The sequence below is a fragment of the Theropithecus gelada genome, chromosome 14 (assembly GCF_003255815.1).
Source record: "Theropithecus gelada isolate Dixy chromosome 14, Tgel_1.0, whole genome shotgun sequence".
NCBI classification, from domain to species: Eukaryota; Metazoa; Chordata; class Mammalia; order Primates; family Cercopithecidae; genus Theropithecus; species Theropithecus gelada.
Window position 1 is genome coordinate 63,214,749 of NC_037682.1, and position 16,980 is coordinate 63,231,728.

General features: G+C 38.4%; 1 protein-coding gene across 5 annotated transcripts in view; it reads right to left on the minus strand.

Annotated features, from left to right (window-relative positions):
- Positions 1-4,926: 4,926 nt before the first annotated feature.
- Positions 4,927-16,980, minus strand: part of RRM1 (ribonucleotide reductase catalytic subunit M1) — a 46,326-nt gene continuing 34,272 nt past the window's right edge. For all 5 annotated transcript variants that reach the window (XM_025358556.1, XM_025358555.1, XM_025358554.1 and 2 more), the window contains 7 exons: positions 15,712-15,861; positions 15,289-15,510; positions 13,371-13,447; positions 10,108-10,243; positions 8,860-8,955; positions 7,248-7,436; positions 4,927-5,613 (listed from right to left, as the gene is read on the minus strand). In XM_025358556.1, the coding sequence (XP_025214341.1) occupies positions 5,425-5,613; positions 7,248-7,436; positions 8,860-8,955; positions 10,108-10,243; positions 13,371-13,447; positions 15,289-15,510; positions 15,712-15,861 (1,059 nt within the window). In that variant the 3' untranslated portion in view covers positions 4,927-5,424. The remainder of the gene's footprint in view (positions 5,614-7,247; positions 7,437-8,859; positions 8,956-10,107; positions 10,244-13,370; positions 13,448-15,288; positions 15,511-15,711; positions 15,862-16,980) is intronic.

A 16,980-nucleotide genomic window follows, 5' to 3' on the forward strand; every position in this document is an offset into this window, starting at 1 on the left:
CCTATGTAGAAGGTGGTCCTGAATTTTAGTGAGATTTCCCACCTTCTGACATGCAAGTATTCTACCAATGAGTCTAGAGTAGTCACTACTTCTTGCTCACAGGTCCAATTGATATAATGTCACCAATGTATTGGACCAGAGTGATCTCTTGTGGAACAGAAAGCTGATCAAAATCCTGTAAACTAAACTATGATGTAGGTTTGGAGAGTTTATATACCCATGAGGCAGGACAGTGAAGGTGTATTGCTGGCCTTGCTGGCTGAAAACAAACTTGTTTCAGGTGGTCTTTACTAAGGGGTATGAAGAAAAAAGCATTTGCCAGATCAATAGCTGCATACCAGGTACAAGGATATGTGTTAACTTGCTCAAGCAATAGAACTGCCTCTGGTTGGAGTCATCACCCAGTTAAGCTTATGATAATCTATTCTTTCTCCAAAATCCATATCTTCTGCAAAGGCCAGACAGGTGAGTTGAATGGGGATGGAGTGGAAATTATTTCTGCATACTTTAAGACCTTGATGGTGGCACTAATTTCTGGCATCCTTCCAGGAATGCAATATTGATTTTGGTTTATCATTTTCCTAGGTAGAGGCAGTTCTAGTGGCTTCCACTTGAACTTTCCCACTATTATAGCCCTCACTCAAGTCAGAGAACCAATATGGTTGGTTCTCTGTGTCCGTTGCTGAGTGTATCTATTTCAATTATGCATTCCCGAACTGCATAGTGAAATAACCACAGGATGGTTTCAGGGATCCCTGGAGCCACTGTGAGACAGACTGGAGCTAAAACTCCATTGATCACCTGATCTCCATAAGCTCCTACTCCAATTGGAAGACCACAGTGACATTTTAGTTACCTGGAACTAGTGTCAGCTTAGAGTCTGTGTCCAGTAATCTTCAAAAGGTTTGATTATCTTTTTCCCAATGTAGTTACTAGTAAAAGGCCATAGATCCTTCTGGGAAAGGCTGGGAGAAAGATTTAACAGTATATATCTTTGACAGTGCAGTGGGATCCTTCCTCAAGGGGACTTGGTCTCCCTTTCATTTGAGGGGTTCTGGGTCTGTAAACCAGTTCAAATCTGGGAATTGACAGAGGGGCCATAATTCTGGTTTTATTATTCAAATTAGATTTGTTCACTTAACCTAAAACTCTTCTGCTTATATAGATCAAGTTAGAATTTAATAGATTCCCCACGTATTTCACCTCGAGGAACTCCATGATCACCTAGCCAAACCATATCTCTGAGTCAGACTTGTTTTTTTGGGTTTTTTTGTTTGTTTGTTTGTTTTTGGAGACAGAGTCTTGCTCTGTCACCTAGGCTGGAGTGCAGTGGCACCATCTCAGCTCACTGAAGCCTCTGCCTCCTGGGTTCAAGCAATTCTCTTGCCTCAGCCTCCCAAGTAGCTGGGACTACAGATGCGCACCACCACACCAGGTCAATTTTTGTATTTTTGGTAGAGACAGGCTTTCACCATGTTGGCCAGGCTGATTTCAAACTCTTGGCCTCAAGTGATCTGCCCACCTCGGCTTCCCAAAGTGCTGGGATTACAGGTGTGAGCCACTGCGTCTGACCTAGTCAGACAATTCTGATTGCTGCTTTAACTCTGCTGTCCATTACAGTAACCATCTGAACTACTTCCTCTATAGTATACCAAGGCAGGACTGGCATTTCAATTTCATTTAGGGCAAATTTTGGTTCATGTTTCAACCAAGCAACCAACCAGCTAGAGCAGGATCTTTTTGATCCCTCATGCTGCAATATTAAATCCAAAATCTCTGCTTTGTGGGCCCCTATCAATAAACACTGCCTGATCCAACTTTATGTTCCTTACACCATTATTACGTACCCTACTATCCATTTCCACACATATTCTCAAATGGGAAGAGTCATGTAGTTCTTTTTGAGTGTAGCACACCTCCTATATCTCACTTAGTACCTCACCTTTGGGGCCTGCTGGGACTTGGATCTAGTTACAGGTTTAGAAGGAAAGAGGGGTGGTCAGGGTGGGTCCTGAGGACAATCAGCAGAGTCCTGTAAGGCAATTATCTCAGAGGAAGACATTAGTTTCCTCAGGGAAAGCAGTTAATGTCAATTAGATATAATCAGATTGGGTAAATCAGTTATCTCTGCTTCTACTGGCAATGAAGACGCATCAGAATTTAGAGATTCAATATTACCAGCTTCATCAGGATCTTCCCATGAGTCATAAGTCCAATTTTCATGATCCCATTCATTCCCAGTCAATATCCTCACTTTAGTAGCAAAGGTACCCTGCAAGGCTGGGAATTCAATTTGCATTGTAACTCAGGCACTTGCAAAATGAGATTCTGGGTTTGGTTTCAGAAATCTCAACTCTGCAGCTACAGAAGGTAAAGTTTCTTTCAAACCCGACAGACAAATGTTCAGGTCTAGTACTTAAGTTGAGAATTCAAATCCCTGAAGTCATCCTTTTCTTTCTCCAATTTATCCAGTGCAATTAAGAGCAAGCAGCCAATCTTATTAGTTTGACAAAAAGGTTTGAAGGTATACATATATCTCTGTCAAAACATTAACTGAACATGCACTAAAGGAACAAAGACTTTGGCGATCATACGTGATAAAGAATAGTCTCTGCAAAATTAGTTTGGGCTGGGCACTGTGGCTCACACTTGTAATGCCAGCTCTTTAGGGGGCTGAGGTGGGTGGATCAGTTGAGGCCAGGAGTTCGACACCAGCCTGGCCAACTTAGCGAAACCCCATTTCTACTAAAAACACAACAAATAGCCAGACATGGTGGTGCACACCTGTAATCTCAGCTACTCAGGGGACTAAGGCATGAGAATTGCCTGAATCCAGAGGCAGAGGATGCGGTTAGCCGAGATCACACCACTGCATTCTGGCCTGGGTGACACAGCGAGACACTGTCTTAAAAAAAAAGTTTGGAAATGTCTCAAATGGAATACTACAGTCTTCAACATAGCAATGAAACAAAAAACAGTAAGCTCTGGAGTAGAAGAATCTGATTACTGGAGTTACCTCATTATAATAGTCAATTTCAACAACAAAAATCACAAGGCATACAAAATAAAAGAAAACATGGCCCATTCAAAGCAACAAGAAAAAATGACAGACACCATCCCTGAGAAAGCCAAGACATTGGATTTACTCAACAAAGACATTAAAACAACTGTATTAAATATACTCAAAGAGCTAAAGGAAAAGATGAACAAATAAATAAAGGAAATCAGAAAAACAATTATTAACAAAATCAGAATATCAACAGAGACAAAAATTACAAAGAAGAATAAAAATTCTGGAGTTGAAAATAACTGAAATGAAAAATTCACTAGAGGAGCACAATAGATTTGGGCAGGAAGAAGAGAGAATCAGAAAACTGGAAGATAGGACACTGAAATTATCAAGTCTGGGAATAGAAAAAATAAAGAAAAGTAAATAACGCCTAACAGACCTATGGAAGACCATGAAGTCGACCAATAGATGCACTATGGAAGTCCCTATAAGGAGAGAGAAAAGGGAAGAAAAATTATCTAAATAATGGCCAAAAACAACCCAAATTTAACAAAAGACGTGAATCTACAAATCCAGTAAGCCCAGTAAGTCCCAAGTAGAATAAAGATAAACTCAGAGACCCACACCAAGACACATTATAATGAAATTGTCAAGTCACTAAGATGGCTATTATAAAAAATATGAGCTGGGTATGGTGACTCACACCTGTAACCCCAAGACTTTGAGAGGCTGAGATGGGAGGATTGTTTGAGCCCAGGAGATTGAGGCTGCAGTGAGCTATGATGGTACCACTGCACTCCAGCCTGGGCAACAGAGCAAGACCTTGTATCGAAAAACGAAACAAAACAAAAACAAAAATATAAAAAATAAGTGTTGGTGAAGATGTGGAGAAAATGGTACCCTATTGTATTGCTGGTGGAAATGTAAAATAATGTAGCTGCTATGGAAAAGTTTGGTAGTTCCTCAAAAAGTTAAAGATAGAATTACCATAATTTCCAGCAACTGTATACATAACCACACATACCCATGTATAACCCTGTATACATACCCAAACGAATTGAAAGCAGGAACTCAATACTTTTAAGCCAGTGTTCACAACAGCATTAGTCAAAATTCCTTAAAAGGAGGAAAGAACCCAAATGTCCATCAAAAGATAAGTGGATTAACAAAGTGTGGTAGCCTAGGTGTGGAGACTCATGCATGTAATTCCAGCACTTTGGGAGGCTGAGGCAAGTAGATCCTCTGAGACCAGCCTGGCCAACATGGTGAAACCCTGTCTCTACCAAAAATACAAAAATTATCCTGGCATGGTGGCATGCACCTATAGTCCCAGCTACTTGGGAAGCTGAGACACAAGAATCACTTATCACTTGAACCCAGGATGTAGACACTGTAGTGAGCCAAGCCAAGATCGTACAGCCTGGATGACAGAGCAAGACTCTGTCTCAAAAAAAAAAAAAAAAGTGTGGCATACATAAAGAATGAAATTTGGATACATGCTATAAACTGTGAAAACATTATGCTAAATGAAATAAGCCAGACATGTATTCCATTTATACGAGGTACCTAGAATAGGCATATTCATAGAGACAGAAAGTAGAATAGAAGTCACCAGGGACTTAGGGGCAGGGAAATGAGGAGTTAAGGTTCTTATTGATACAGAGTTTCTGTTTGGGATGATGAAGTTCGGGAAACAAATAGTGGTGATGGTAGTATAACACTGTGAATGTGCTTAAGTCACTGAATTGTATGTTTAAACATAGGTAAAATGGTAAATTGTATGTTATGTATATTTCACTACAAGAAAAAGATAAAGAAAAAGGCATAATTTCCTCCCCGAATTCTCAAAGAACAGAAAATTTTTTTTCAAATTTGACTTTTTTATGAAAGTAAACGACAAAATTAATCTCATACAATCACTTAGAAATGTTTAGCTTTATTTCAGAATAACCTATAGGACCATATCCAAATAAAGGTCCTATCAGTACTTCTCAAGAGTTATCACTCAGTTTTGCTTCTAGAGACCCACCAGTCAAAGCAGTAAAACTAAATCTCCTTAACAAAACTGAAGTCATCAGAAAATCAGTGCTAAAGGGGTGATGAAACTTTACTTAATCACTCCCTGTATGCAAGAAGACTTATTGCATTCCTAAAACTTCTACTTTGATTCCCAATATATCTGTGGTTTTTTTTTTTTTCTTTTTTTCAAAAGCATCATTTTGGTGAAAATTCCAATATATGAGTTTAAAAAAAAAAATCATTATCATCGTAACAGTACTTTAAATCAATTATTCCTTTTGCCTGCAACAGGGTCCAGCAAAGCCTTACCACCTCAAGCAAAATCCACTACACCTATCTATGCTCAAGAAGTAGTTTGGCTACTGAAGACATGCTGGTCTCTTCCAAGCCTTTCCTCAGGATCCACACATCAGACATTCATCTCTATTCTCCAAAGAGCACACCATGGCTGCTGTGTTCCTCTCCTTCTCTTCTTCCTCCTTTGATACCTTTTCCTTATCTTTTAGCTTCTCCTTATTTAGAGTGAACTGGATTGGATTAGCCGCTGGTCTTGTCCTTAAATAATACATCCCAGTCTTCAAACCCTATAAGGAAAGTAAAGACAATGATTAGGAGAAACTCTGTGAGAATACTAGACATTCCTGGCTGGGCGCTGTGGCTCACGCCTGTAATCCCAGCACTTTGGGAGGCCAATGTGGGTGGATCACTTGAGGTCAGGAGTTTGAGACCAGCCTAGCCAATATGGTGAAACCCCGTCTCTACTAAAAATAAAAAATTACCCAAGAGGGGTATTGCATGCCTGTAAATTTCAGCTACTTAGGAGGCTGAGGTTGCAGTGAGCCAAGATTGTACCACTGTACTCCAGCCTGGGCAACAGAGCAAGACTCTGTCTAAAAAAATATAAAATAAAATAAAATAATAACATTAAAATAAAATAAAATAAAATGCATTCCTGGCCAGGCACAGTGACTAACACCTGTAATCCTAGCACTTTGGGAGGCCGAGGCAGGTGAATTGCTTGAGACCACCCTGGCCAATATGGCAAAACCCCATCTCTATTAAAAATACAAAAATTAGCCGGGCGTGGTAGCACACGCCTGTGATCCCAGCTACTCAGGAGGCTAAGACACGAGAATCGCTTGAATCCAGGACAGAGGTTGCAGTGAGCCGAGATCACGCCACTGTACGCCAGCCTGGGCAACAGAGTGAGTCTCTGTCTCAAAATACATACATACATACATACATACATACTTACAGACAGACAGACATAAAATAAAACACATTCCCATGAACCAGATCAAACTTTTTTTAAACTTGGAATTCTATCTCCTCTAGGAGTACTCTCAAAAATGCTTTGCAAGTCAGATAGAAATACCCTGTTCTTTTCACCCCCAAAAACAGGCTTATCTCTTTGGAAAGGTCAAACATTTTTATTCTTTTGTCTTTGTTTTTATGTATATGACTTCCAAGTTTGCCCAAGACAACATGTCTGCCTTAGGTTATAACTATTTAGAGAGCTAGACTGTGTCTCTGTATAACAACAGACTAAAAGACTTCAAAGATAAAGATCATCATCTTCTATTCAGTATCCTCAGTGCTGGCACCTACTGGATGTTCAATAAATGTTAAATTAAAAAACAAATTTATAATTCTACTTAAATACCCAATACATTATCAGGGAATAAGAACATAATCTAAAATTACCGACTTTACAGCTGGCAATGACTAGGCTAAGTAATCTGGCTTTCACTTTATAAAGTGAGAAAACAATGGATGTTTTCGAATAGTGGGTTGAGGTGCGCAAAGTTTTATTTGAGGAATGGTGGTAATGCACACAAAATGGCTGGGAGCAGAGATATTAGAAGGAATAAGGTCAGTTTAGAGTAACAGCAGCAGAAAAGGAAGGAAGATATTTAAGAAATAATACAAAGGAACAGTCAACATAACTTGGTAATTATACAGAGAGTAAAGGAAGGAAAGGATCACAGGTAACTCCAAGTTTTCAAACCTAAGAAGGAAATAAACCTAACAGAAACAAGAAAATCCAAGGCAAGACCTTGATCTGGTACAAAAACCATCAGTTGGTTTTAATATTCTGGATTTGAACTTAAAGAACTTCTAGGTGATAATATTTAATGGGTGGCTAGAACATAAAATCATTCCAATGCCAAAATATCTCAAGCTGGCAATTAAGTCCTCCTTGATATTCTCTACCAACCTGCTTCCAGCCGTAGAAGTGCATACTAGTGAGTTTGCCATAGTTAGGCTCAGCAATGTGGATATTCAAAGACTGGCTTTGATCAATGAAAGCACCTCTCTCAGCTGCCATCTTGAGAACGGTTTTCTGAGAGATTTCCCACACAGTTTTATAAAGTTGCTTCAGGTCATCAGGAATTTCTGGTATGCTCTAAAGAAGGAAAACCAAATGTTTACTTTACTCCAGTTAAAGAAAGCAGTGTGTAATTAATAGAACAGTGACACAAGGTTTGACCCTGGTTTTACTTCCTTCCAGATCTGACCTTACTATTCAGTATCATATGATATGATCCTTATCAAGTTTACCAAGACTATTTAGGAAGTTGAACAAAACCCCATCTAACCAACCAAATATCAATCTGGTGACAGTAATTTCAGCATCCCTTTTTTGTTGGTTTTTGATTTCCAATATATCTGTTTTTGAGAATTAAAAATTGGTTTATGACCCAAACATTCATTCTTCTAGAGGCACTTAAAGAAAGGAAAAGTCAGAGCTAAGCAGCAATAAATGACCCTTGAGTTTTGCAGAAAACACAAAAACCAAGGGCTGTAATTCACAGGGATCAAGGTAAGCAATGAGATAAAACCCTTTAAATAAGCTAGGATTCCAAACTCCCTTTGGAATCCAAATAAATCAGGTTTTCTTAGGTCTAGGGTTAACTTTCATTAAAACACACAGACTAGCTAATGCTAATTTCTGTCATCAAATATGGAACTGTTATAGGACTCATCATCTGTGTTGCTAAGCAGACCAACATTTAGCCAGACACCCCTATCTGCAAATAAATGCCTCTTGACTCTTAGTTGCAAATATTTACACTATTTGTGACTCTGTCTTTTGGACTATCAGTCCTCAACCATGATTTTTAATTAAGCTTGACTCTCTTAATTTCAGTCTATCGATGATCCCCCAAATTTTGATGTACTTTGGAATCACCAAAAGAATCTTTAAAAAGTATTAATGTCTGAGACCAGGCACGGTGGCTCATGCATGTAATCCTAGCACTCTGGGAGGCCAAGGCAGGTGGATCACCTGAGGTCAGGAGCCTGGCCAACATGGTGAAACCCCGTCTCTACTAAAAATATAAAAATCAGCCGGGCATGGTGGCAGGCACCTGTAATCCCAGCTACTTGGGAGGCTGAGGCAGGAGAATCGTTTGAACCCAGGAAGCAGAGGTTGTAGTGAGCCATGATCCCACCACTGCACTCCAGCCTGGGCAACAGAGACTTTGTCTCAAAAAAAAAAAAAAAATTGATGTCTGGCTCCTGCTCCTAAACATTTAATTGGTAAAGAATGCAACCTAAGCTTCAGAATTTTAAAAGTTTCCCAATTGATTCTAAGATGCAGAAAAATTGAGTACTACTATTTTATATTATTGCATAAAAATAAGATGGTAAGGGCTATGTAAAGATGTGTACAATCCTAGCACAACAATGAAGAGGTGAACACAGCTACATAAGCAAAGCCTTGATGAACACAATGAAGTTATTTTCTCCATTGTCTGGCATGAGTGAGGAGGTACCACAATGTCCAACTCAGCCCCTGCAGAGCACATTTCATTTTCATTCTATACCTGAATAGAGCCATTGCATGCAATAATCTGGTTTTTCATCTCTTCATGCCATAGGCCCCGCTCAGTAAGATCTTTCAGTAAGTGAGGATTTACAATCTGAATGGAAAAGCAGAAAATATATGAAGAAATAAACAACAGTGACAGCTTAGAAAAGACTACAGCTTTGAAGCTTAAACTAAAATCACTTAAGAATTATTTAATGCTAGATTGCTTGGTAAATTCTATTTTTATAAAAATGAGACATCAATGCCACCACACAAAAGCTATATTCCTTTAAGATCTTGACATCTGTTATTCAAGAAACAATATAATTAGCCAGGCATGGTGGCGTAGCACACCTGTAATCCCAGCTACTTGGGAGGCTGAGGCATGGGAATTGCTTGAACCCAGGAGGCAGAGGTTGCAGTGAGCCAAGATCACACCACTGCACTCCAGCCTGGGTGACAAAGTGAGACACTTTCTCAAAAACAACATCAACAGCAACAAAAACATTGTGGTGTGGTAATCATTATATAATATATACACATATCAAATCATTATACTGTATACCTTGGATTTATACACAATTTTTATTGTCAATTATACCTTAATAAAGCCGAAAAAATATTTTAGTTAAAAAAGAAACATACAGCATTTGCAAAAGTGAAAAGAATAGCGTCTAAGATGGGTAAATCTATAAATACTTAGGTTAAAAAAATTAGAAACGTATCCTTCTCAAACTTTACAGAACTTTATTTCAAGATATCTGGAAATTCACAAATAGTCTTTTAAATTGAGGTTCTCAAACCCTAGCTACACATAAGAATTACCTGGGAACCTTAAAAACAAAGAAACAAAAAACCACTGGTCTCACCCACTATAAATTCTAATGGTAACCAAGTCTGAAAACCACTGCCTTAAATGATACTTCTTTACATATTTTGAGTATCCTAACTGAAGCATCTGGGGGAAGTTATAGAATACATCACTATGATTACATAATGATTAAACATTATGTTAACTCTAGTATCAACAACTTACTTTCATACTTGACCCTCAGTAATTCATTTTTTCAACAGATTATTTATTAAATGCCTATTGTGCTGAAATATTAATAACAAATAATAATATTGGAGATGAAGATGACTCTCTTTATCAAAGCTTTGCACCCAAACTAAGAAAATGGGCAAATTAAACACGAGTGAGCATTTACTCCCAACATCAGGCTTTCAAAAAGTCTCCCTGTAGGGCTGGTTGTGAACTGCTCACCTGAAATTCTCCTGACAAGACTCTGCGAGTATAGATGTTGCTGGTGTAAGGTTCAATGGACTCATTATTCCCCAGGATCTGAGCAGTGGAAGCTGTAGGCATCGGGGCAATAAGTAAACTGTTTCTTATACCATACCTACAGAAAAGGAGATTATCAGGTACTAGTCCCAAAGCTACAATCTGCCAGGAAAGTAGTTACTTTAAGTCACTGTAGTCAATATAGATAAATGTAGTAAATGTAAATGTAACATCATACATGCATTGAACTCACATGTTGACTTTCAAATTAAACTACTACAGGCAGGCAATTCCACAGTATGGGTGCTATTATAGCTCCCTCTCCTCTTAAATGTCTGACTCCTAAACTGAATTAGTATAATTTTTATTGTTGGCAATCCTTATCATGCCATGATTTATGCCACTTGGACTGTGGCACTCAGGAATCATAACACTTGATACACTATCTTGCCTAGGGAAACATTCAAAGTGCTGTTGAAGCGCTCCCCACCTGTATTAGGGTATGCTCATCCAACCCTCATTCTTTTCTAAGTGCCTATAAAATCACTGTGCTAGGCCCCTTCTGGAAAAATAATAATGAGAAAGTGGTCAGAATCAGGCAAATATCACTGTAATTCTCCATTATCCTGTAAACAGGAAGAAATTATGCTCAAAGTATATTCTTCAATTATAAGTTCCTGGAAGAAGGTTAACATCTTTTGACAAATCAATGCCCAAGAGTACTTAAGAGAGAATATACTATCTGACACACTGAGAAATCTCCCAACTGCCCCAGCTCACCTTCAAAGCTCAGCCTAACTGATACCAATTTTAAAACATCTTTCCTGATCAGGCAGGCACAATACAAATGTCAAATACAAATATCTGCTCTGCAAACATTTTCTCTGACTTGTACCTTTCCATACACCTTAACTACTTGTCTTCTTAGTCTCAAGTTTTTAAAACACAAAAAGCCTGTATTTCCTACATTCTATACCTATGGATTCATAAGATGCTTAGCATACAGCCTCATATCCTGATGGAGTCTGTACAACTGGATATAGTTTGGCTGTGTCCCCACCCAAATCTCATCTTGAATTGTAGCTCCCATAATCCCCACGTGTTATGGGAGGGACCTGGTGGGAGGTAATTTAATCATGGAGGAGGTTACCCTCATGCTGTTCTCATGATAGTGAGTTCTCACAAGATCTGGTTTTATAGGGGGCTTTTCTCCCTTTATTCAGTACTTCACTTGCCGCCATATTAAAGAAGGACCTGTTTGCCTTCCCTTCTGCTATGATTGTAAGTTTCCTGAGGCCTCCCCAACCCTGCAGAACTGTGAGTCAATTAAACCTCTTTCCTTTATAAATTACCCAGTCTCAGGCAGTTCTTTATAACAGTGTGAGAACTGACTAATACAACTGGGTTCTCTACTTTTTAGTTTTTATTATCTTTTCATTTACTTTTTTTGGGGGGTGTTTCTCCACCTTACTCTGTCACTTTGTAGTGAGGTATCAAGCAAACCACCAACTATCTTCATGTCTTTACTGCCTCATCTGTAAAATAGCAACACCATCTGTCTACAGACAGGAAACTGTTGTGAAAAGTCATACATATATGATATATTCAAACTATGGAATTGTCTGTAATAATTAAAAACATTAGGTAGATCTACATGTACTAAAAGAGAAAGAGCTCCAAAATCACTAAATAACAAGTCTCAAAATACATCAAGTCTTTTTTTTTGAGACAGAGTCTCAGTCACCTAGGCTGGACTACAGTGCACAATGTCGGCTCCCTGTAATCTCCACCTCCTAGGTTCAAGTGATTCTCATGCCTCAGCCTCCCGAGTAGCTGGGATTACAGGCACGCGCCACCATGCCCAGCTAATTTTTGTATTTTTAGTAGAGACGAAGTTTCGCCATGTTGCCCAAGCTGGTCTTGAACTTCTGATCTCAAGTGATCCGACCACCTCAGCCTCTCAAAGTGCTGGGATTACAGATGCGAGCCACGGTGCCCAGCCCAGAATACAAGTTTCATCACATTTATGTGACAAAACCGTGTGTGTGTACCTATCCGCAAATGTACTGAAGAAGATCTAGAAAAATACACTCCATTAACAAGGCTTATCTCTGGGAAAAAGAATAAGTTACTTTTTTGGTTTGTTTTCTGAGACAAATGGTTGGCAGAAGTATGAAGAAGGGCTTTTACTTTCTATTTTATTTCTGCATTTGAGCTTTATTAATAATAAATTTGTGTTCATATACTAATTTTGAAATTAGAAAAAAAAAGTCATGTATATAAAAAACTAGGCCATAGTATTTTGAGGGGGGAAATATATATATAGAGAGAGTACAGGTCCATTTTCTTAAAAGTTGAATTTCCCATGTAAATACACTCTTGGAAGTGTGTGTGTACTCTTGGAAGAAAACCGAAAGGATGATAAGATACACACAGGGTTTCTGGGGGAGGCAATATTAGTATAATTTTCATTTTCTCTTTCTAAATCTATGTTTTCCTAAATTTTCTAACATGTATTATTTGACTAGGAAAACAATTTTAATTTAACAATTTTAAGGCAAACAGTTATTTTTTTTAAAGAGCATTTTAAAGCTACTGCTTCATTCTCCAAATATTAATCACTTTGCATATGCATTAACCCATAAATGACAAAGTCATCACGATAGAAAACAAAAACAATTTGCTTTGTTATTCACTCTGCAAAACATTCTGCCTGCCTTCGAATCCATTATGCTTATTAATTTGAAAGGTCTACAAAAACTCAATTTTAAAACTTTTCTTTCCTATAGTTAAAACACATTACCCTCCAAAAACTCTTCCAAAATCCCTTATTCCTATGACAATCAATTCAAACAAAAGCCATTTATATGGCCGATGTAACTAAATTGGGAAATAAATAAGAATCAAAAACATTAAAAAAAAAAAAAGCATAGTTGGAAAAAAGCCTTAATGAGAAAGAAAATTACCTAATCTAGGTGTGTTAAGTTCCTAAAATAAGATCAACTAATAATACCAATTCCTACCATGTACTGAAATGCTTTCATTGTGCCAAGCAACTTGCAGGTTGCTATATATAGATTATCTTACAAAGTTTTTTCCCAAATAGTTATGTGAGATAGGCCATTTTAGCCCCATTTGTAATAAATGAGTTTAAGAAGTTAAAATGACATATCTAACTTCTGAAGATCCAGAAGGTGAACCTAAACCCTTCTGCCTTCAAAGCTACTTTACATCTCTTCACTTACTTTGCAATGTTCTCCTTGAGAAGGTTCCAGTCCCATAGGTCTGTAGGAGTAACATTCCACATATCATACTGAAGAATCTAAGGAATACACAACTCAAATTTATTCTACAGCAAGTTAAAACTATGAAAAAAAAAAGACTAGCTGCCATGTCACCACATCCCAACAAATGCTGTCTTCTAATCAACCTCTATGAGGAATACAAGCTCCAGAGATTTTCCTGTACAAAATTCCATGTAGTCATATTGATCAGAAGCAGGCTAAGAAAACTGATTAACCCACAGCATATCTACAAACCAGAAAACCCTAAAATTCATAAAAGCATGTGGCTGATACATTCTGTTTTTTTACAGTAAAAATGTTACTTTAACCTTGTCTTTCTTCAGTGCCTTCATCTGTCCCTTGATCTGTTTACTTAGCTAAAAACACCTATTTTCCTCTAATACCAGCAGGAATGTCAGAAATAAAATTAACATTTTATATAGAAAAGAATCATAGTACTGATAATAAAGGCAGTGAAGGCAGAATTCTAACACAGCTCCTCAGATTCCCACACCTTGGTGCACAGGCTATTTATAATCTCCACTTGAGTATGGACATGACTTGAGAATAGGATGGATGTCACTCCAGTGATTATGGCAAAGGTGAAAGGTTTCTGCAGATGTAATTAAGGTTGCAAATCAGCTGATTCTGAGTTAAATAAAAGGAAGATTATGCCAGGAGCAGTGACTCATACCTGTAATCCCAGCATTCTGGGAGGCCAAGACAGGTAGATCACTTGAGGTCAAGAGTTCAAGACCAGCCTGGCCAACATGGCAAAACCCCGTCTCTCCTAAAAATACAAAAATTAGCCAGGCGTGGTGCCATACACCTGTAATCCCAGCTACTCGGGAGACTTGAGACAGCAGAATCGCTTCAACCTGGGAAGCAGAGGTTGCAGTGATCTGAGATCACAGCACGCACTCCATCCTGGGTAACAAAGTGAAACTCTGTCTCAAAAAAAAAAAAAAGTGGGGGGGTGGTGGAGGGGTGGCGGGGAGATTATCCTATGTGGACCTGATTTATTAGGCGAAACACTCAAAAGAGACTAGAGTATGCCCCTTTTGAAATGAGAGATGGTCTCTCCCACTGGCCTTAAAGAAGCAAGATGCCATGAATCCTTGAAATATATTTTGCCAACAACGAGGTGAGCTTGGAAGAGAACTGTGTCTCAGATGAGACCACAGCCCTTACCAACATCTTGAACACAGACCCAGAAAAGAAGGCCCAGCTAAGCTAAGTCTGGACTCCTGACGTCTGGAAACTGTGAAATAACGAATGCATGTTTTAATCCACAGAAAATAAACACTGGCAGCATCCCTCTTATATTATTTTAGCAATGACTAGTTCTAAATAAGAGATTAAAACAGAGTATCCTTTTTACTCCAGAGGACAAAGGTACTGAAGTTTCCCATGGCTGGTGCAACAAATTACTAAAAACTTGATAACTTAAAATAACAAAAATGTATTCTCTCATAGTTCTGAAGACCAGAAGCCCAAAATCAACATGTTGGGAGGGCCACACTCCCTCCAGAGGCACTAGAAGAGATTCTGTTCCTTGCCTCTTATAACTTCTAGTGGCTATCAGCATTCCAAGGCTTGTGGTTGTAACACTCCAATTTCTGCCTCCATAGTCATGTTGCTTCCCCTTCTGTGTCTCTTGCAGGACAACTGTCATTAGATTTAGGGCCCACCTGGATAATCCAGGTAAATCTCCTTATCTCAAGGTTCTTCATTACATCTGCAAAAACCCTTTTTTGAACCAAATAAAATGAAATTCACAGGTTCCAGGAATTAGGAGGTAGACATATCCTTTTGTGGGGTCACCATTCAGCCCACTACAGGTACTCACAGGCAAAAACAATTTCATCCATATACTTACTCCTTTGCTAACTGGAGAGCCCTCATAGGTTTCGTATGGGCCCTGCTCCTTGGCAAGGTCACAGCTGGCTTCCAGGGCGCCATAATAAATAGTTTCAAAGATCTGCTTATTTAGTAATTGGGCTTCTGCACTCTCAAAAGGGTATCTCATCAGGATAAAAGCATCTGCCAGACCTTGTACCCCAATTCCAATGGGGCGATGACGTTTATTTGATAGGCATGCCTTTGTGTCAACAGATTTTAAAGAAAAGGAGAAAATATTACTGAACAGGAAAATCAACATTCTGTACTAAATGAGACAGACTACCTCTTTTTCTCAAACCACTTTACTGACAACCATTTAAATAATGACTTGAAGATCATGATTGATTCCTTTCAATTTGGATTTCAATAATTACCAATAAGCAGAGAAATATATTCATACCTCTGGTACAGGATAGTAGTTTATATCAATAATTTTATTCAAGTTTCGGACAACGACTTTAGTGACTTCAGCCAACTTCTTAAAGTCATATGTGTGTTCTGATGTGACATACATATTCAGGGCCAGGGAAGCCAAATTACAAACAGCAACCTGGAATGCAAAAACAGGTCAAGAATCACACAATTTTTATTTCTACTTCCTATGTCAACTACACCACCATGTGAGCCTCTAATACTCTCAAGACAATAAAATGTTAAATTTTTATATTTGACTTCTCCCTCTTCATCATTCATCAGTCCATTTCTAAATCCCACTGATTCTATTTCTTCAATACCTAGTCATATGTGTTAGTGATAACATGCATCAGCAAAATAAGATAGAGAATCCTGTGTTCCACAGTACACAGCTCTATTACCAGACATATATCACACTATGTTATAATTAGCTTTTTACATATACCTATCTCATTATTCAGTAGATAAGTGCCCCTACAATATGGTAGCCACTGGCTACATGTATCTATTTAAAATGAAATAAAATTTGAGTTTCTCAGTTGCACTAGTCATATTTCAAGTGCTTAATAGCCATCAGATACAGAACAATTCCATCACTGCAGAAAGTTCTTCAAAGCACACATGTCCACCTCACCTTCACTGATATTCTGATAAGCCCTTAGCAACAAAAGATTCCAATTTGTGATTTCTGAAAAAGCTCTTCCACTACACTAGTGTAGTGTTCCTCCACTACACTAGGCAGTGAGCTTCACACAAGGATCATTTTATTTATACCTTTAGCACTAGCAACACATCTGGCACACAGTAAGTCTTGATAATGCTGAATGAATACACTTTCTTTTCCATTTTGGTTATGACTATCCCAAGCCAAAGTCTTAACTTCTCTCACCTGGACTACTGAAAGTTTCCCAATTGAACTCTTGATGCCCTTCACATCTACTCCATTCTACACATGTTGCCAAATACCCATTTTTAAAATATAGCTTGAATCACAAAAGTCTAATAAATACCAGGGAGAAAAATAGGCAGGAAAAGAAGACAGAGAGTACTTGGGATAAAGATGAAGGGGGTGTAATTTTTAAACAGAGTTGTTAAGAAAGACCTCACTGAAAACGTTGCATATGAACAAAGAACTGAACAGGTTAGAAAGCAAACCATGTGGCTATGGGAAGAGGGGGTGCATTTTAACATTCAAGAGGGAAGAAAGAGCAAAAATTCTGAGGCAGGCGCACGCTTGACATGTTTGAGAAAAAGC